The sequence below is a fragment of the Lepidochelys kempii genome, chromosome 1, assembly GCF_965140285.1.
Source record: "Lepidochelys kempii isolate rLepKem1 chromosome 1, rLepKem1.hap1, whole genome shotgun sequence".
NCBI classification, from domain to species: Eukaryota; Metazoa; Chordata; order Testudines; family Cheloniidae; genus Lepidochelys; species Lepidochelys kempii.
This window is the reverse complement of record NC_136380.1, coordinates 205,953,146-205,975,192: the sequence shown is the minus strand read 5'-3', so window position 1 is coordinate 205,975,192 and position 22,047 is coordinate 205,953,146. Positions and strand designations below refer to the sequence as shown.

Below are 22,047 nucleotides of genomic sequence, written 5' to 3'. Positions count from 1 at the left end.
ATAATTGGAAGAACTCATCACTTCTTAAACATCCTCCTGCATGTCAGTTTGACAGTCTGCATTCTCAGTGTTCTTCCAGGATCCTCCCTGATTCTGTGTACCCATATAGAGAAACCCTTTTCCAGGCACCACTGACAAGGCCACGACATCTCCTGTCAGAATGGGATTTAGCCCCTGTGATCCAGGCAATCACCTCTAGGCCACAATACTGTAAATCTCTTGTAGCTAGGTATGAAATCACCCACCTTCAAATAGCTACAGTCAAGTCCAGTCCCTGCTCACTGGAGGGAAGGGAGAAATGTATCCTTGAGTGCTCACTCTGTATGTTTGGGAGGCACTCCTCAGATACTACAGTAATGGGGTTGTCTAAAAACCCAGCTAGACTGATTTAAACAATTCCTCTTCTTCCCATCCTCTTTCTGTTTGTATTGCGGCTTTAAAGGGTTGCTTGAAAGGCTCTTAAATGGCATCAAATGTCCTTGTTGGGATCAAAGCAGACTCACTTAATAACATATAAGGGCAGAAGGGCTCCACTATGATCACTTAGTCTGAGCTCCTGTTTAACACAGGCCTTGGGACTTCCCTGAATTAGCTCTTCTTTGAAGGAGAGCAGATTTTTTTAGAAAAATATTCTGTCTTGATTTAAATATTGTCAGTGATAGAGAATCAACGTCAACCCTTGGTGAGCGGTTCCAACGGTTAGTAATTCTCACTGTTATTTACACCTTATTTCTAGTCTGAATTTATTTAGCTTCAGCTTCCAGCCATTGGATGGTGTTATACCTTTCTTTGCTAGATTGTAGATCCCCTTATCAAATTTTTGTTCCCACGTACTTATAAACTGTGATCAAATCACCCCTTAACCTTCTCTTTGTTAAGCTAAATAGATTGAGTTCCTTGAGTCTATCACTATAAGGCGGGATTTCTAATCTTTTAATAATTGTCATGGCTCTTCCCTGAACCCTCTTCAATTTATCAACATCCTTCTTGAATTGTGAACACCAGAGTTGGACACCATATTCCAGCAGTGGTCTAACCAAGCCAAATACAGAGGTAAAATAGCCTCTCTATTCCTGCTTATTGTTCCCGTTAATGCACCCAAGGATCATAGCCCTTTTGTTCATTGTGTTGCACTAGGAGCTCATGTTCAGTTGATAATCCACCATGAGCCCCATGTCTTTTTCAGTCACTTCTTTCCAAGATAGAGATACCCCAACCTGTAAGTATGGTCTGCATTCTTTGTTCCTAGATACGTATCTTTTCATTTAGCCATATTAAAACACGTATTGGTTGCTTGTGCCCAGTTTACCAAGTGATCCAGATCGCTCTGTATCAGTGACCTGTCTTATTCATTATTTACCACTCTTGCAATCTTTCTATCTTCTGCAAGTTTTATAAGTGATTTAATGTTTTCTTTCAGATCACTGATAAAAATGTTAAATAGCGTAAGGCCAAGAAGTGATCTTTCTGGTACAACTCTAGAAACGCATCCACTTAATGATGACTCCTCATTTACAATTACGTTTTTAAAAGCTGTCAGTTAGCCTAATTTTATTCCATTTAATGTGTGTCGTGTTGATTTTGTATCATTCTAGTTTCTTAATAAAAATGTCATGTTGCACCAAGTCAAGCACCTTACAGAAGTCTATTACTACAATCCTATTAACTTTATCAACCAAATTTGTAATCTGATTTGAAAAAATCAAGTTAGTTTGACAAGATCTATATTCCATAAAGTGGTAGCTCTCCGGATGCTGCTGTGAAAGACTGATCCTGTTTCTTTAAGGGAAGACAAATGGACAAAATGGAGGTGACAGAAAAAATAGTAAAGTAGAGGGAAATGCAGCTTGTGTCTGCTCCTTGGAATCCAGTTGCTGGGAGATCGCAGGCCTAGCAGAGGATACATGACCTCACTAACCATTTCTAGACTCCTGCTTTACTCCTCTGTCTATGGGAAGTGTTTGGCTGAGTTGCTCCCATTTCCTCTGGCCAGTTAGTGGGAAGCAATGTTACTTACTGAGACCAGGACTGGTTTGACATCATTTACCTTCCCAAACTGGTCATGGCAAATTGTTGCAAGGTTAGATTTGTCCTGGCTGGCTCAGTCAGATTTCTACTGGAGAGGAAAGGAGGAGGGATAAAGTAAGGACAGAGACTGATAACCCAGAAGGGATAGCAGAAATCCTCAGTTCACATCTCAGCTCCAGTGAGAGAGATCTACCAGCACCTTGGACCTTTTGCAATGAGACGTTAGACCAGGAAATACCACAGCAAACAGCAGAACAGATAGAGGTCAAGCGCCATTGCTCCTATTACTTGCCTTCTCTGGAGCTTTTGATGCTGCCCCAAAGATCAGGTGACCTGCTTATATGACATGACTGGAGTAGACAGTCCAGCGCTACACTGGCTCCAATTGTTCTCCACCAAGACTAGAGTTTAGTCCTGAGAACCTACTCCTTTTCTCCAGCAGCCCTTGATCCAGAATCCTATAAATATCTAGCCTATCCCCATCTTCTTCTGTAACTACATGAGGCCTCTTGCAGAGAGAGGGACACTCCACAGGTTCTGCTGCCAACAATTTGCTGATGGCACCCAGCTGCATATCTCATTCTCTACAGACACAATGGATACCCTTTCTAAGATGTCCCAATGGCTGCCAACAATAACCTCCTCAGGGAACAGCAGCTGGTGCAAACAGTGATGCTGGTAGAGAGAGGGAAGCACTTTAGAGAGCTCAGTGAGACACTGGCCTTCTATGAAAGGCAGCTGTCCTTCTTCATCACAAAACCATTCAGTCCTGCTCAGTTCATCGCTAAACCTGGTCTGCAAGGCAGCAGTGCCTTCTTCCACCTTTAACTTGCTATCACATTTTACCCCACCCTTTCAGCTGAGGCTCCACATTCTCATCTCCCCCTCTCTTGGATTAGAGTGATTGGGACTGAAGGTGGCAGCCATTCAGAAGCTCCAGCTGCCTGACTCCACAGTGGCTCAAACTGGAAAGACATCATGCTGTTCTCCACTGGCTCCTGTTCACATCTGGTGCCAACTCACAGCCTAGGTCAATCTTCTACATCACCTATGGATCAAAAAACCTTACTAGGTCAGTGCCTCTCACCTCCATCCATGGTCCCATGATCCATCTGGACTCCTCTGGGACAAAGCAGACTAAAAAAATCCCAGGGTGAAACTTGGAAATGCCAAGAGATTAGAGGGTTCTTGATCAAGAGGTGCCTGACTGTTGAATGAGCTACTGCCAGACAGCTCACTGAGCCAGAGCCTGACCATCTTCAGAAAAGGTTGCAGGATGCACCTGTGCCAAAACTTTCTTGCCCTAACTGACAACAAGGAAACATTAACATGGACAAACAAAACCAACCCAATCCAGGAGCACTTCCTAGGAGAAGTACAGAGAAGAACCTACTATGAAACCTCTATGGACAATGAGAAAAGGAGTACTTGTGGCACCTTAGAGACTAACCAATTTATTTGAGCATAAGCTTTCGTGAGCTACAGCTCACTTCATCGGATGCCACGGACAACGCTGTCTACAGCTGTCGTAGATGTGTAAGCAAACAGAATTAAGACCTGGCGTATGCCACAACCAGCAGGCCCCTAGAGTCTGTGTGGATTGTAGAAATGCTACAGCAGGTTCAGATAAATTTTAAAGCGGAGATTTTCCGTGAATTAAAAGAGCAATTAATCATGCACTGACTACAGGATCCCGTGTGTGTATTACTTATTAAATTCAGTCCATTTGATGCCATTTCCGTTTTCAGTTTGAGATTGTAGGAAAAGCATATTGGCTGGCTGTTTCTGCTAGAACAACCAGCAGTGAAATGGTTAATGTTGGTATTTAAGTCATAATCGCTAGGTAACAAGCCATTGAGATGAAGGGGACAGTTCACACCTCTCTGAGCTATTTTTCAGGCTTTCTGCAAACACAGGCAGCCGACACTGCATCAGTTCCACTCGATGCCTGTTTTCAAAGTTTTCTTCCTAAACAAAAGGAGTAGAAACAGAGACTGTTTTATGAAAGCTCAGATTCTCGGAACATACTTCTGCAGCAAGGGGTGAATACTGTGGCTGTGAAATAATGGAGTATACTGGCCTTTGACTATAGGCACTATAGAAATATAAATTAAATACAGAGACAGGCACCTAGAGATATTTCACAGTTGGGGAAACTGAGATACATAGATGCAACAATGTTTGTAAGGTGCCTTAATTGTTAAGGATAATCATTATTGGTTCATTTAAAAGACTACTGAAAAATAAAGTCTGGGGAATAATCCCTGCAGTGGCTTAAGGGGAAGTCTCTCTGTGATGCTATTGACAAGCTGTTGTTTTCTAAACGGAAAGGTAACAGGCAAGTGATGTTGATCCAGCTGGGTATTCAGTGGGGCAGAAGGTTAAATACTCTCTCGATTTAAGGGCTGAACAAAGCTGTGGGTCAATACTTCAAGCGTCTTGATGTGTCTGTACTTACAGCACCAGCTCAGTGCCAATGTTGTCACCAACAGCAATAGTGTCCGCTCCTTCCATTGCAACGGCAATTATCTCAGTGCAGTTAGCATGATGAGCTTTCAACATCCATCATGGAAGCATGGATTATGGTCTCTGCTCACAGCAAACCATCTCAGTTATTGAAGCTGCCAGAGAGCGTCCTCTGTGAGGCTCCATTCTGGGTAACAGCCTCAGCATTCATATCAAAATGCACTGTCAGTGGAAGAACTAAATCCTGGTAAAGGTTCAGCAGGTGATTGCTGGGCTTTGCAATTTATCTGGTACCAAACAGCTTCGGGTCAGCTGCCAGGTGGTGCTGTGACAGCATACAGCAGTTGTAGGTGATCTGATGGGGTTGGACTAGATGACCTCCTGAAGTCCCTTCCAACCCTGATATTCTATGATTCTATGAGCAGGGGAGTAACTGGAATCACTGTTGCAGAGCTGGTAGTTAGTTGTGAGGGCTGGATGTTAAGGAGCCGTTCTAGAGGAACCAGCAGATCTGGAGAGCTCTGTCCATGGTGGCCAGCAAGGTTTTCTTTCCTTGGGAAGTATTGATTTGGAGGAAAGGGAGGGTGCCCAGGCTGAAGTGAACCAACTGGTAGTGAGGAAATGCAAGGGGTGTCGGGGGGGAGGGCGGAGATGGATTGCAGAGAGCACAGTAGGAAATGACAGCAGAGATGAAGCGTGGAGCTGAGTTGCCTTTACTCCCTCCTGCCATTTTTCACTTCCTCCTGAGCAAGGGGCTGCCCAACCTCAGCGCCTCATACAAAGGTGCCGCATGCTGGTGTTGGATGCCGTTCTCTGACCCAGCCCCTTTTCAAGCAAAGGTTTGGATGTCACAGAAGCACCAAAAGTTTACATGTTTGGCTGAACCTAGAAGTCTCCTGTTCCCACTCCCTGCCCAAATCTCCAAGAGGGAGGGAGGTCCAGTAATTTACTACCCTCCCACCGAACTCTTTTGTGGGGAGGAATGTCCTGCAGGCCTGTTCCCTGCTTGCCTCAAGGACCCTCATCCCCACAGTCTCCCCTTCAAAGGGCTGCATTCCTGTTTGTGGTGCTCATGTGACTAGGGTAGTTTCTCTCATGGCCAGTGTGATCCCTCAGCCTTCCTGTGCAGTCACCTTATTTGGGTCTCATTTCCCCATCACCTGCGGGTGCTGGTCTCCTTCTGTCCCCCTCATACGCTGCCGCTGCCAGGAAAAAGGCTGATGTGCTCATTTGGATGGTGCCGTTTCAGTCACTGGCGAATGCTGCTTCTCTTTGAGAGTAAGAGACGTGCCTGGGGCCAGAATCTGACTGACCTTGTACTGAAGTAAATCCGCAATAAAGCCAGGGGTCAGATGGAGTTATATTGGAATGAGGCCCAATGCTGGTGTCTAAGCCAGTGAAATGAACTGATTTTGATATGTGTAAAAAATGGCTCCTCGTCTCCACCTCTCCCATGTCTGTACGTATGGTCACTTACCAAGTATAGACAGGACCCTAGAGAAAACAAACTAGGGACGGGAAGCTCTTCTTGGCTGGCTTAATCCAGCTTCAGCAAGTGTGAGGAAGAAAATACTGATGCCCCCTCCAAAAAGGTGTGGCTGCTTGCGGAAACTGAGCGAAAGGAGGGTCAAAATCATCTACTGACTAGACAGCAGGCCAGAGCCAAGGCTACTAGGAGAAGGAAATTGTAACAGTGCAGATAGGACCTGGCTAATAGCCTTTGGAGATTGCAAACTTGGACAGGAGGCCAAGGTCTGCCCTTGTGGATAACTCTAGGGCTAAATTCATCACGGGCTTCAGCAATGTTAAAAAAGGAATTAATTTGGCCCAGTGGTGGCAAACATGCCCATAGCATTTGTGTGGCCAGGTGTACTGAGAATGGCATTGCACAGAAAGTGGCAGGAGCTTCTGTAATGACACTAATACCAGGCCTACACTAGAATCTTCTGCTGGTATAGTAATGGCACATAGGGGTGAGTGGTTTTATGACATTTCTATCCTGGCAAAAGCCCTAGCGCAGATGCTGTTCTACCATCATAAAATGTGCTTTTGCGGTATAGCTTATTTTGTTCAGGAAACTGGTATAAGGTAAGTCAGCAAAAGAAATCATGGGCCTGTATTTCCAGGAGGAGCGTTTGCCCATATAGCTATACTGGCAAACCCTTTCTGAGGTAGATAAGGTTTTAAATAGTTTGCATTAAAGCCTCAGGCCTGTTAAAAGCCTGGCTTTTAGGAATGAGACTCCTAGCCTCCCATTATTGCATCAGGCCCAGGGGCCATATTTCACAATCTCACTTCAAGTCAACAGATCATCATAGCTATCAAAATACAGAACCTGCCCATAAAGTACAGCCAGTGTCAACTACCATGGCAAGTTTGTAAAAACAGCAGCAAACAAGAGAGAATGTTCCCAATCTTTATTACTGCAGACCCAGAGGAATCCATTGTGCATATTCCAGATACAAACATCACCCCCAAAGACTTCTCTTTCCCTGCTAGGAGAGGGAACGGAGTGTTCTCATGTCTCTTGTTGCTGAGCCTCTTTTCTTCTTCAAAGCACATTTAGCCAAGTCTGACAAAGAAACCACACATGACAATTGGAAGCAATTTCTAAAGCACTGGCAGTGGAATCTCCATCAATAAAATGACACTTCCACCACAAATCCTGCCATAGACCTAGCTTACATGTTATGTAAAAATCAGTGCAAAATGCTGCACTACCGTGATAGTGTCCCTTAAAACAAAACTAAAGACAGGACGTTTAAAGATTAGGGTTCTTACACTCCTGGATTCTACCCCCTACTGCATATACATAGTAGAGAGTACAGGAGGATGCCTTTATGATCAGAACAAGTTCTAGAACACTTTGTCCATTAAAAACTATATCACACACTGAAATAAATGCAGGCAGCATGTTTATTTCAACACATGATTTTAGGAACAAGAATTGTGAGACTGGATCATATCCAAGATCCATGTAGTCCAGGCTCCTGTCTGACAGTGATCAGCCCCAGAAGCTTCAGAGGAGGGTGAAGGAAACCCTACTACAGGCAGATGTGGGATAATCTGCCTTCCATGAAGGCCTCATTGTAATCCCTAATAGTTAAAAGATTGATTTAAACCCTGAAGCACCAGGTTTTATATCTCTTCCAAATTTTTGTTAACACTAACTTCTGAAAGTCTGACTATTTTTATTATCCATGTAAGTGTCCAATCCCTCTTTGACTCTTGCTAAATTCTTGGCTTCAAAGACAACCTGTGTCAGTGAGCTCCACATTCTAATTATGTGTTGCGTGAAAATGCTTTTTTTTTTATAATTAGATTTGCATTCACTACTTTTCAGATTTCTTTGACTATCTGTTCATGTTATGAGACAGGGAGAACAGAAACTCCTGCTCTACCTTCTCTAGACCAGTCATTATTTTATGTATACTTGTATCATGTCCTCTCTTTCTTATCTTCTTTCTAAGGTAAATCCTAATCTTTTTCATCTTATTTCATAGGAGAATTTTTCCTTGTCTTTAATCATTCTCATCACCCTACTCTGAACCCCCTCTAACTCTGCAATAAAATCCAGCTATCCTTTTGGCCAGCATACATATACAGGCATAGCACCCGCAGCCCAGTGATTATTTCAGTGTGTAGTCACATGGCTTTGTTTTTTATTTGTTTCCTCTCCCAAGCCCCCATCCGACTCATGGCTCACAGGAATACATATAGTGTATTCACTCACCATTCTTTCATTTCTGTTTTATTCTCCCCCTAAAAAAACAAAACAAAGGAAATTTAATGCAAAAATCCTATAGTAATGCACTGTTGAGTTTCTAAACAATTGTTTATTTGTATTTCAAAAGGATAGAATTACACACTGCATTAGCAGTTACTCAGCTTGTCTTCGCTACTGTGCTAAATCGGTGTCACTGCCTTCAATACAGCAGCGCCAATTTAGCACATCTGGTGAAGATCTATTACGTTGACAGGACAGCACTTTCCCGTCGGCGTAATTACTTCACCTCAAAAAGAGGTGGAAGCTATGTTGGCAGGAGAGTTTCTCCCACCGACATAGTATGGCGTAGACACCGCTTTCGGTCAGTGTTACTTACGTCATTCAGGGGGGTGGTATTTTCATACCCCTGAGTGACATAACTTACATCAACTTAAGCGGTAGTGTAGACAATGCTTCATTCAGAGTATACCTGAAGTTCTACACGGAAATAATATAACCTGGTACACAGAATGGTTAGGGGGTTATACAAGTAAGTGAGGTAAAGGGGAAGTACACAGTGATGTTATAAGCTCATTGTATTATGGTGCAGTAAATGGATTTGTAAACATATAGCTAGAGCTTGGTGTGGCTTTCTTTCTTTCTACATGTGTAAGCACTTCTGATATCTAGTGTGGCTATGCCATGTTTCCATGAAAAAGTTGGATGCATTTGAGGTGCATTTATTTGAGTTTAAGTTTGAGATTCTAAACCTACAAAAATTAGGAATTTTGAAAAGGAGAGGTCCAACAGCTAAGCGAGTCCCTTGCAGATCGATAAATAAATGCACTGCATGCATTTGCAGGATGTTCCTTCCAAACATTCTGAGCTTGAGCCAATCACACACTTGCAATCAAGGCAAAGTCAGCACGCAACAAAATGTAAATTATGCTCTTTCCAAATACATTCATCAGGAAAGTCAGACCAAATGGTAACATTTCAGGAAAGTTATAAGCACTTGAAAATGTGGTCTTTGAATTAATGTGTCACATAAGCCATAGCCATATTTCTGCTACCACAGCCCCGGTACATTAGGGACAGATGCTGCTTGACTTGCTCATGTGATCAGTCCAACCCTAGCTAGTGGGACCACTCCTATGAGTATAGGGTTAATAAGACAAGGAAGCTGGGAGTGAGCCTCCCACCCTAGGTAGACAGACGTGTGCTAGTGTAGACATTGCAGCTCAGACAGCCCCCCAGCTCAGACCCAGGGGGTCAGGTGGGCTTGAGAGGTCAACCCCAACCTCCACATGCTATGGACAATGGCAGAATAAGGAAGAGATGTAAGTAGTGCAAACTCCCAGTTCCCTGAACTAACCTTCCCACCCCTTGACAACCATAAGTGGAATTTCACTGTTTAATACTTCAACTACATCTTTAAGGTTTAGACAGTAAAAATCTCTTGGGAGTTAAACCAAATACAGTGACGGACTGCTTTGGACAGGGGCTCCTACGGCATAATGCACAGGACTGCTTCCAGGCAGCAATGCTTAGAGTCTGCAAGAGATCCAGATGCTGCTACCCCTGAGGGACGTTCTGATGGAGAGAGAGGTGCTTCTCCATCCTGTGTACAGTCAGGATGGTGCCCTGAACAAAGCGTGTGCACCTTCCTTCCCTCCCCCAGGGACTAAGCACCAATGACTGGGGCAGGGAAAACAGATCTCAAACTCACCTGACTCATCTTCTCTCTTTGCAGGGGCTACATCCGCCTGAGATTGCCTGTCCGATGTAGCAGAATGGCTCACCACTAACCCTCTCTGCTGGGTCTCGTCATGCAGTGTATCATACAATACTTGGCTGGCTAGGACAACATAAGGGCTCTCTATAACCTCTGCCACACTCTGTTCAGTAGCTGTTCCACTGAGAGCAGAACTGGCTGCCACAGGAGAAGGACTCTCTGGTATCTTGCTCACAGTTTCTCCATTACCCAATGCCTGTTGTCCCACCAGTGAAGAGTTCTGAGCCACTACTATGTCCGTGCTCCTGTGGATGATCTGATGAGCAGCACTGATGTGTTTCCGCTGGAACTGCCTCACTGTACACAAAAAAGAGAGAGGATTTTCACTTGCAGCCATATTGGAAGAATTCTCTGCATGGACACCCACCCTCCCCCACTGCCCCAAAGGCAGCTCTCAGCTTACAGGAGCTATGAAAAAACCTGTCTCAGGAAAAATCACACCCTTCTGGTTTTGACTGATAGGATTCTACTGCCATCTAATAACAGCAAGCAACCTTGCGTTTTGCTTTGAAGGCAAACTGTAGAAATGGAAAGAAAGTTCATATGGAGTGAACCGTGACTCCTGAGGGAGGGAACAGGACATGAAAGAGCACATAGAAGTCCTCAATACAATGAGAGATCCATTTGGAGAGGTATTGTCAAGAGAGGGCATGGCCCTGGCAGCTCTCTGCAATGGCGAGGAAGAGCCAGGGCAAGACCAGGAAGGCTTGGGTGCGTTGGAGATAAAAAGATAATGCCCGGTGGATGTTGAGAGAGTATAATGTGCACTCCCTGGGGGAGGCGTGTGGTTTAGGATAGACGATCGGGAGGTTAATGCACTGGTTGAGGTGGAATGGGGAGGCCATCTCGGGGAGGAGTTTGGGGTGAAGATGCCAGGAGACCTTGTCCTTGTGGAAGACAGAAAAGGAGGGGTCTGCAATCGTGGCTGCCAGCTCGCTAACTCACTGTGCAGAGGTGATGGCCACCAAAAAGGACACCTTTGTGGAGAGATGGGTGAGGGAGCAGGTCACAAGGGGTTCAAAGGGTGGCTTAATGAGGGTGTAGAGGTCAAGGTTCAGGGCCCAAGAGAGAGTAGGTTTCTGCACAGAGGGGAAGGCCATGAAAGAAGCAGATGGTAGTCGGGTGGGTGAAGATGGAAAACAGGAGGAAGGAAGGCATTGAGCATTGCCAGGTGGACATGGATGGAGGAGTGGGCAAGGCCTGACTTGCGGAGGTGAAGGAGGTAATCCAGGAGCATGGGGAATGGAGAAGAAGTCTAGGGGGTGGCGGTGCACCCATGCAGTGAAGCGGCGCCATTTAACCTGATAACAGGCTCTAGTGGACAGTTGTCTGCTGTGAGTGAGGCTGTCACACACGGGTCAGAGCATGCCCTGTCTACATGCAAGCCCCATCCAAATACCAAGCCATGAGGTGGAGAGGGCCTGGGTTGGGGTGCCACAGGTGGCTGTGCGCCTTTGTGAGGAGATTCGGGAGGCAGATTGGAGGGGGGTAAGTGGAAAGGCAAAGGAGATCTGTGAACAAATACTGGTGATGCCAGGAGGGGGCTATGAGAAAGACTATAGTATAATCCCGCTGCACCTTGTGCAGGACTTGTGGGAGCAGGGAGATGGGTGAGAAGGTGTAGTGTAGTTTGGTGGTGCAGGGAATGAGAGAGGGATCACCCTGTGAGCCAGGACCGAGGGCTCCTCTGGGGTAGAAGAACCTCCTGGACGAGGGCAAGCTAGTTGCCAAGGTGGCCCTCCAAGCCATGGTTGACACCACTGACACCACATCCCACTCTCTGGCATCCAGGGTGGTGCTGTGCCACAATTCATGGCTTCAATTCAGCGGTTTTCTGAAAGAGGTCCAGACTACCTTAGAGGATGTTCCCTTTGACAACTACAAGCTCTTCAGCAATAAAACGGATGAATTCCTCCACTCCCTTAAGGACTTCTGTGCCACCCTCCGCTCACTGGGCATCTATACCCCAGCTTTAACGGTAGGTGGCAGCAGTCGTCCTTTTGACCCTTTCCCCCCCAACACCCACACACACAGCCCCCTCACTACTCTGCTGCTGCTACCTGTACCGTTTCCACCTTTCTGCAACGCCTGTCCAAAGGATGTAGGATGGCCACGAATTGGTTCTGCGGGTCCTGAACGTCTTCCACTTGCAGGCTGAGGGCTGCAGCCATACGATGAAGTAGGCCCTCGTATGGGGATGAGGGAGGAGCACATCATTTGGGGACGAAGAGGCCCCAGTAGGGATTGGCGATGTGGCAATGCCCTGGGTTTCCGTATAGGCGGCGGGAGAGGCAGTGTGGGTCGGAGACCGTTGGTGATGTGGCAGAGACGGTACCCCGCAGTCCTGGTAAGGGTCCCAGTGGGGCCAGTCATACAGATCCGCAGGCATCACCAGTCCCCGAGGGTTATGGAACCATGTCGCGGCAGAGGGACTGTACACAGGTGGGTAGAGCTGGCACTGAGGGTTCAGGCTACAGGAACACAAAGGTGAGAAGACATGTTCCAGCTCAGGGGACCTCTCCAAATCAGAAGACAGATTCGGTAAAGGCAGGGCTTGTGCAAGGTGTGGCGGTCCAGGAGCAGAAGAGGTTCAGTGGTCGACAGTGCCAGCGGAGACAGGCAGAGCGAAGCAGGATGCTGCCAGAGCAGGAGAGGTTCATCCGCCATAGATGGAAGCCTCACCGCGGCTGGAGAGCCAGAGCACTGAGGGGCACCAGCGTATGGCAGCATGAGCTCGGCCGCCGGCATCAAAGAGGACAAGCATCCCAGCATGCGTGGGACCAGGCGTGAAAGTCCGGATGGTCCTGGCCATGTTGACAGCTCCGGGGGTGAAGGCAGTGGGCCATGCACCATGGCCAGAAGTGGCACTGGCGGGATGCAGTGATGTGTGGACTTAGGCTCCGTACAAGATTTCTTTGGAGGTGGAGCGGCTGGCTCGATGCGCAACTTCTCACCCAACCTGGCACAGCTCGGGGAGGCAATGCTGCATTTGGAGGTGGTTGCCATCAGGGAGTCACCCTTACACCCACGTCTGTGGTTCTTATGCACATGGTGGGGCTTCAGCAGTACCGCCGGCGCCACATGGGAAGGGCCCGGAGAAGCGCTCACCGTTGGCAACAGCCAGTGCTCCAGTTGATCTGTCAGCACTGGATCCAATTGCTCACGTGGGTGCACAGTCTCCTACATGAGGTGTTTGAGGTGGTGAAGTTCTCCAGCTTCCCGAGTTCGAGATGGGAAGAAGTGGCAGATGGAGCTATGGGCGACGATGTGAGCTTCGCTGAGGCAACAGAGACAGCATTGGTGTTCATCGCTCACAAAGGAAAGCGGGCATGAAGCACAGTTTTTAAAGCCAGCATGCTGGGGCATAGCCCTGGGATGGGGAGCACCCCGTGAGGGGAAAAAAGGGGAGACCTAACAAACAACGATGGACAACTATAGGAAACTATTTACAGGAAAAAAGAGACAAAAAGTTCTCTTAGCAGGCTAAGAGCACTGAGGAACAGGGGGTTCAAACTCTGGCCATGCAGCAGTAAGAGGGAACTGGAATAGCGTCGACCCCAAAAGCCTCAGATGTACCACGTGGCCAACGCATGTGCGGGTCAACAAACACCACTACTACAAACAGTTCCAGCTCTGGTGCATGGCACGCACGTTTGGAATCCACATAGGGACCATCATTCGAAGAAGAATTCCAGACTCCATCAATTTCTACTTTCAACTGGAACATCCCCAGGATTCTGAACTTAGACTTGCCAGGCAGGTTGGAAAGGGGCAACAATATGCATCCTACTATTTTGGTTTTTTTTTGCCTCTGCTGAATATGGAGCACAGGTTTTCACTGAGTTATTTACAATGACATTCATATCTTTTTCTTGAGTGGTTATCTCTTGTGTTCTAAATTAAATGTACATTGCTAAAATATATCAATGAAAAGGTGACTTTTTTACATTTAAGTCTAAAAAATAACTCATTGCCATAAATTTTGCTAATTGTAATTCTCTAATGCACAGATCTACTCTGAAAAGTGGCTATGTAAAAGTGGCCATATCTGATCCCTGGATGTAGCTGCAGACTTCAGTGACCATAACTGGTTTGTACTGACTACTCTGTTAGCTCTACAGAACCTGTGCAGTTAAGAGAGGAAGCTATTCTAGCTCGTGCACCATCAACAGATTGTTTGCTAGGTCCTTAATTGTTATTGTTGGTGATACACAAGCCAGAAAGAAGCTAGCATGATTCTTAAATCCCAGAATGTGTTTGCAGGGCTTGTAGTTAGCAAATATTTATATTTTTAATCGGTAAACTGTGAGCACATTTGCTCTGGAATCAGAGAGAGACAATAAAACATAGAACCCCTATTATGCTATTTTTTACATTTGCTTTTCAAAGTCCATACACGCTTTATGGGGAGCGTGTCTGCAATCTTCTGAATGGGCCAGGCAAGAGAAGTCTCCTGATCAAGAACCGTCATTCCATCCTGATCATCATCATGACACATGGATTTCTAATGTCCTTCCATTCTCTGAACTATGGAGCCATAATATTCAGACTTGATTAAAACAATGCCCCCTCTACAATAGCATAAGATTTTCCACTGCAAACATGATGTCACGAAATCAATCATAAGACATTATATCTGTTCCTAGTTCTGGGCAAATTAGAAAGGAACAAAGACAAAGAGAAAGAAACACAATATAAGCTTCTTTGTACATTTTCTATTTGCATAAATTAACTACAGATTAGGGACTTTTGCAGTCAGTGGGAAATTGTTATATACTCAATAATTCAGACTAATTCGGTGCTATTCAAACACTTTTTTCAGTATATTCAAGGAACAATGGACTATTTCGGCTCTAGCGTAAGTAGGTGCAGCTCCACTGATTTCAGTGGAGTTATACCTGCTTACACTAGGGTTGAATTTGAGCCACTGTGCCTAAAAAGATTAGAGCACATAAATAGCAGTGTAATTTTTCAAGCTCAGCCTGGAACCTGGGCTTCAAGACTCTCCCCACTTTCCAGGTTTCAGAGCCCAGACTCCAGCCTGAGCCTGCACAACTACATTGCCATTTTTAGCCCCGCAGTGTGAGCCCCACAAGTCCAAGTCAGTTGACCTGGGCTCTTACACTAGCTGTCAAGGGTCTTTTTTTGCTGTGTAGACATATCCTCAGACTCTACAGAAACTCCTGGCAGATGGACCTTTCAGCCAATAAATCATAGTTTAAGAAGAGAACAAAGCTATTGGTCTCCTTACCTTTCTCCTTGACAGAGATTTTCTGTAATTCTGGTATCAGGAAACCATAAACCAGCTCTGCTACAATCTCTTCTGATTGCAGACGAGTTCGGCTATAGAACAAACACGGAGAGTGAAATTAACACTTATTACTTTACTTCCCACCACACCACTACCACACTCTGCTTAACATTTTAAAAAATTGTTTAACTATTTTGAAGTGAGTTTAGTGCTGGTGAAAGCAATTGTCAGCCAGGGAAAGTGAAGGCCTCCGTTTACCCACAAAAATTGGTACACAGCCATGATCCTAAGAGCATCCCCATGCCAGAAGGCAAGGGACTTCCTGGTATCTAGCACTGAATTTCAGCTGACCTGACCAGCTCAGTGTACCCCAACTCATTATTGTTATAATCTGTATCTAAAAGATGTCATGTAACATGTCACCAGAAAACTAATAACTCGCTGATCATTAATATTCTTGCATGATATAGCTATGGTCAACCCTCAAAGAATTATACAGATGTGCTGGAATTATGATTAAAATGTGCTTAAATCAGGCATGTCAGGGGAGTTAAAAAACATTTTTTTCCAAAGGAATGCGGTTCTGCCTGCTTGAATGTGTTTCCCCTTTAAATTGTGCAAAGTGTGACCAAAGGCAAAGAAAAGCACATTTGCATACCCGGTAAACAAAGCCATTAGAAGATCAGGTGGGGAAAAAGTATTCACTTAACAATGTCAACAAGGGATGGAGACTGCACTCCCAGGATACCCTCCTGCCTCTTAAAGCATGGTCAATGAACTTTGAGATATATACTTTTCAAAGGTTTACTGGAGAGGGGCAAAGAACCCCTAAAGTTATCCTTCTCCTGAGGAGACAAGGAAAACCAGCACCTTGGACTCTGTGGGTATCCTGACTCAGAGCTAGTCAGCCGCTGTTAGAAAAGGAATACTGGGGAAGAAACTACCTTAAACAAAGACAGTAGCTTGTTATGTTAGGACTTAGCCATCAGAAAGCATATTTTTACTTGTTTGTTTGCAGGGGCGGCAGGTTTGTATAATTTTTGGTGGTGCCCAGAACAGGTCCAAGTCCTGACCCCCCAACACCTGCCTTGTAAGCCAATATATATTTTTTAAAATAATGTAAAAATGGACTGGAAACAGTAAACGTTTAACAGTTTCCCTATATTGCATAATATGGGGCGGTGTGGGGGAATGAGGGGTTTGGGGTGTGGAAGGGATTCAGGGCTAGGGCAGAGGGTTGGGGTGCCTGGGTGAGGGCTGCGGGTGGGACTGGGGATGAGGGGTTCACGGTGCAGGAGGGGGCTCAGGGCGGGGGCAGAGGGTTGGGGCGTGGGGGGATGAGGGCTCTGGCTGGGAGTGAGGGCTCTGGGGTGGGGCTGGGGATGAGGGATTTGGGGTGTGGGAGGGGGCTCAGGGCTAGGGCAGAGGTTTGGGGTGCAGGGGGGAGGGCTCTGGCGCTGAGGAGCTTGGCATGCAGGCAGTCTGCCCTGGAGCTGGGGCCAGAGAGGAGGACTTCACAGTCCCCCCAGCCCTCTCCCTGCTGGCAGCAGCGAGCTCCAGGGGAGGGGTCCCCCTCTGCCCCCCAGCAGCATACTCACCTGGCACTGTCACTGCATGTGCTCCTAGGGGCTAGGTCCCTCTCAGGTGCAGGAAGTCCCCTTGCCTCCCTGTGGTGGGTCCCGGAGGGGGGAGGGCTGTTTCTCCCCCCTCCGCAGGCGCGGCTGTGCCACCACCTCAGCCTGCCGCTGGTGCCGCTCCCTTTTGTAGCTGGCAGTGGCTGGCAAGGGAGTGCAGCACAGAGCAGCAGGGCACCCGCCCGCTGCCCAGGGCGCAGGCAGGGACGTTCTGGGGAAGGTGCGTGGGGGCAGCAGGCGGGGCTGGGGGAGAGACCGAGCACTGAACATTGGTGGAGCAGGGCCCCGGGTCCTGAATTTCCTGGAGCCTCGGCACCACGGTCCCATATAACTCGCTGCCCCTGTTTGTTTGTAATGCTTCTATCTTTATCCTTTATACTTGCACTCACTTATAACCTCTCTTTTTTGATTGAATAAACTTGTTTTACTTTTTATCTGCACTGGGGTTCTCAAACTTCAGTGCATCTCAACCCCCTTCTGACAATAAAAATTACTATACAACCCCAGGAGTGGGGACTGAAGTCTGAGCCCGCTTGAGCTCTGCCACCCTGGTGGATGCCAAAGCTGAAGACCAAGGGCTTCAGCCCTAGGCAGGTGGCCTGTAACCTGAGCCCCGCTGCCCAGGGCTAAAGCTCTGAGGCTTGGGCTTGGGCCCTGGTCCCCAGCAAGTCTAAGCCAGCCCTTGTAACTCCATTAAAATGGGGTCGCAACCCACTCTGGGGTCCTGACCCACAGTTTGAGAACTGCTGATCTATACAAACCCAGTGCTTCGATTGAATTTAAGTGGTTAACTCAGCCAAGATAACATCTGCTGTTGTTATCTCTTTAAAGCAATAGCCAACTTAACTTCTGTTAGTTTTCCAGGAGACGGCTGGAATGGAATGGAATGCCTAGCAGGGAGACAGTTTTAGGGAAAATTGGGGGTTGCAAGGGTGTGACCTGCATGCTTATACGCTGGCTGTTGGCATCTGGGCTGTGCACCATAGCATTTAAGGCACCCAGAATTGCAGGGCAGATGGTGACACAACCCTTATTGGTCCGGGTTGAACCCAGAAATGTCACAACAGCCCTGGCTATATACCCCTATACTGACCTGTTGATGTGTGTTACTTCTGCACTGGAGAGAGTCTCTCTACAGTGAAAGGATCGCAAAGTCTGTCAGTTTAGCCTTTGGGTCCTTGCTGAACTGGCCAATTTCTTCCTTTTTGTAACTTCCTTTTTGGCTAGTCCCAGTGCCATCTTCCATGCCACATCTCAGGTCAGAGTTCCTCCTTGGGGGGCTACCAACCAGTCCAGGGGCTGAATACATTATCTGCACTAGCAGAATGTTAAAGACCCGGGGAAAACTATGTGGCTATACAATGCACAGCTGCTTTGCCACGGGGATTGGTTCCATGTCACTGTATTTTTAAGGCTAAACACCAAAAGGGGTTGGAGAGACTGAACTGGAGGCATGGCAGCTCCTAAAAGACAGTCACTTCTGAGGCAAAGCTGAACACCATACTGAGGTTTTCCGCAACATGATAAACTCAGCTCAGACCTACATAAGGAGCAGCCAATATGGCAAACCTCATTAAGATTAGCAGTTTCTTTAAAAAAACCTTGTTTTGACTTCTGAATGAAAGGTGGGTTTATTTCTAGGAGGCTCCTGTATCTGTTGTATTTCCTTTAAAGCCCATCTGCTCTAAACACTTTTAAGCCTTAGAGGACAGGCCAGTTTCCAGATTAAAGGACACCTGCATATTAGCTGTTTTCTATGGCTGGGGTTTTCAAAGGAATACAAGGAAGTTAGGTGGACAGCTTCCATGGAATTTCCACAAGGTGTGGGTGTCTAACTCCCTTGCATGCCTTTGAAAATCCTAGTGTAAAGGCTTTGTGGGGGGACATTGGGAAAGTCTCATCTTGTGGTCAGGGCACATCAGCACAGTTGCCGGGAATAGGTCCTACCTCGCCACATCTGAGCTTGACTGGGAACCACCATATCTGCACATTTTTAGGAGTTGTTGTTACATACTTGGCTGAGCCTCCCTAGTGGATGAAAACTGCAGCATGTCTATGCAGCGTTATGAATAGTATAACCCCACCCGTGGTGCCAGACCTAGACTATAAACTTAGCTAGCCAGCCAGGGTCTGAATTGTGCAAAGCAGTGTCTAACTGTGCTTTGTCCACTCCAGGACGTACCGGCTTTCCATTTCATAAGCAATGTCATTGATTTCCACAGCCACCTTCTGAATCTCTTCCCTGGCTTGTTCTTCAGCTGTGCTCTCCATGCTGTTCAGGATAACATCTTCCAGGTAAGAATCAACAGTACTCTGGTGTACTTTAACCACCTGAAACAAGCATCAAGATGTCTCTCTTACTCAAGATACAAAATGTTCATTGCTGTGTAGTACCCACTTGCTGGGACTGTCTGTGGGGAGAGGCAAAGACCATGGTGTATCAGCTGAGACTCGCCACTTAATCTGGACTATCTGAGGGCGATTGATTTAGAAGGCATGTTCAGTCTATGAGAAGTTGTCTTAGGATACATGTCTACACTGCACCTAGAAGCGTGCTTTCCAGCTCAGACAGACAGACACACACTAGTTCTGCTCAAGCTAGCATGCTAAAAATAGCAGCGTAGCCGGGGTAGCACAGGTAGTGGCTCAGGATAGCCGCCTGAGTACAAACCTGCCCAGTCTCCCAGGATATGTAACTCAGGCAACTTGCCGAAGATACACTGCCAAATTGTGAAGCTGCCATTTTTAGCACACTAGCTTGAGCACGCTTCCAGCTGCAGTGGAGACGAATCCATAGTGTGAGGTGTGACTCTCTACACCCCAGGGGAGCACCGTGTAACCCCCATATTCATCATTTGTATATAATTGTGATATTACATACAAAGCATGCCTTGTAAGAGATCACAGAAAAAATTATGAGCTACTGGAACCCATTGTTCTATCTATCTATCTATCTATCTATCTATCTAATGCATATGAAGTTATGAGAATTGTGTTGTATGGTTTTCACTAAAATATGCTGTGGGTTTGGAAAGTGCCCAGATACTAGATCCCCAAAGACAGTAATCAGGGAGATAACCAATGCCTAGGCAGGCATTGAACAACCATCAACAGCCATTGTCTAGCAAGGGAGCTACATAACAATGCAATGACTCACTTGCCCAACGCCACACCAGGAGAATTGCTCAACCTTGCCTGGTGGTGACTCAGTAATGCCTACCAGACATACCTGGACTTGTGTTGTCCAAGCACCTGGACGAAGGGTATAAAACAGAACACAGACCCTTGCTTGGCCTTTCTCCTCTGCACACCTATGCTGCAAGCAACAAGGTCACTCAGGAGACTGAAGACTCCAACAGGAGACAGGCCCAGGTTTCAAGGGTGAAACCCATGTACTATGAACTGCAATATCCAGTGCGGTGAGAAAAACTGCTTAATCTAGATGTTGCCCAGTCTACTAGGGTTGAAAGTTTAGACTGCCTGCTTATATTTTATTGTCTTTGGTAACTATCTCTGACGTTTAGTCTATCACTTATATCTATCTATAATCTCCTTCCTTAGAAGTTTTTAAGGTCAGGCTTGACAAAGCCCTGGCTGGGATGATTTAGTTGGGGATTGGTCCTGCTTTGAGCAGGGGGTTGGACTAGATGACCTCCTGAGGTCCCTTCCAACCCTGATATTCTATGATTCTATCTTCTGTAATCAATAAACTTGTTTGTTTATCTTTACCAGTGAGTTTCCTTGAAGTGCTTGGTAAATTGGCTCAGGTTTACAAAGGCTAGTGTATATCCACTTTCCATTGATGAAGTGGTGAACCAATTAATAAACTTGCATTGCTCAAGAAAGGATCTTGAGCAGTGCAAGATGGTATATTCCTGAGGTACATGGCTGGGAGCTGGGTGGGATTTGACTGTTGGCTTTCTCTGTGTGATCCATGAGTGGCTCTGGGAGCATTCATGCAATCTAGCAGGGTGTGGGGCTCCCCATGCAGTTGTGCTGAGTGATAACAATGCATGGAAGGGTTTGCTGCTTGTCACTGGCAAAGCACTGTGAGAAACAATCCAGGCTGGAGAGTTAAGGGGGCACAGCAGTCCCACAGTCCTAGGCTGCACCCCAGGGATCCCGTCACATGAGGATTCCTTTTCTAATGGCCTTTTCCTGGGAAACTAGTTGTACAGAAACAAGTACAGAAAATGACTGTGCCAAAGGCAAAACTCTGATCTTCTACGTTTCCTATTTCCTGTACAATGTGCTAGCTCCATTAACTGAATACCAAACACCAACTCATTTCACATAGTCCTCTGAACAGCTGGCAAATAACACCTTACAGCATCAGGGCAGTTTAGATGTGATTAGAACTACCATGGCTTCAATAAATTAATCTTCTTGTAGTCACTTGAATTCTGAAGTAAAATACTTTATCAAAACAACGTGGAACAGAAGCAGGATGAACACACTGGATTTCTTATAATGCATTTAGTTCAGATGTTCCCAGACCATGATCTGCCCAGCACTTGGTAGTGGTCTGCACAGAGATGGTTTATCATACTGTGTTGGCTTTCATCATTTCGAGCTCACTGGGAAGGGTGACATGAGGCGAGTGACAGGGAGATTAGGGGAGAACAGGAGCCTCTGAACCCCATGTTCTCCTCCAGTGCGTGTGCCACGATCCTGGGGGGATGTCTCTCTTAGGGGAGTGAGTCTAAGCCTCTCTCCCTACCTGTGTGTGTGCACCAGCATCTGGGGGACCCAACTCCTCTAGGGGAATCTGACATCCACCCCCTTGCCACCCTCATGTCATGCCACCCTCATGTGAGCTGGATTCTGGTGGACTTATCCAGCCTGAGGCCCTCTCCCTGACCACCACCATATGAACAAGGATATGTGGAATATGTGCCCCAGAGTATGAAGCTGGAACAGGCATACAGGTGGCATGCACCAAGAATACACTCCTGCCACAGAGGAGAACAGTTGAGCATGGGCATGTTTGATGCATGGAGCAGGTCATTCATCTCAGAGCTATTGTTTCAGGTTCTATTCATTTGCATGGGCAGTTCACATTCAGCTGAGAACACCTCATTGAGATGAATGGGCCACTTCACACACCTTGGATTCTCCTGTGCTGCAGATGGACTTGCAGGGTCCCTTTCCTCCATTCTCCCCGTAC

General features: G+C 46.5%; 1 protein-coding gene across 5 annotated transcripts in view; it reads right to left on the bottom strand.

The window, feature by feature from the left end:
• Positions 1–22,047, bottom strand: part of CFAP91 (cilia and flagella associated protein 91) — a 68,154-nt gene that overhangs the window by 3,923 nt on the left and 42,184 nt on the right. For 3 of the 5 annotated variants that reach the window (XM_073309344.2, XM_073309365.2, XM_073309373.2), the window contains 5 exons: positions 19,063–19,211; positions 15,247–15,338; positions 9,930–10,292; positions 8,228–8,256; positions 6,897–7,066 (listed from right to left, as the gene is read on the bottom strand). In XM_073309344.2, the coding sequence (XP_073165445.2) occupies positions 8,246–8,256; positions 9,930–10,292; positions 15,247–15,338; positions 19,063–19,211 (615 nt within the window). In that variant the 3' untranslated portion in view covers positions 6,897–7,066; positions 8,228–8,245. Of the gene's footprint in view, positions 1–6,896; positions 7,067–8,227; positions 8,257–9,929; positions 10,293–15,246; positions 15,339–19,062; positions 19,212–22,047 lie in introns of those variants that run through there. The other 2 variants (XR_012154673.2, XM_073309390.2) reach the window with 2 other exon arrangements.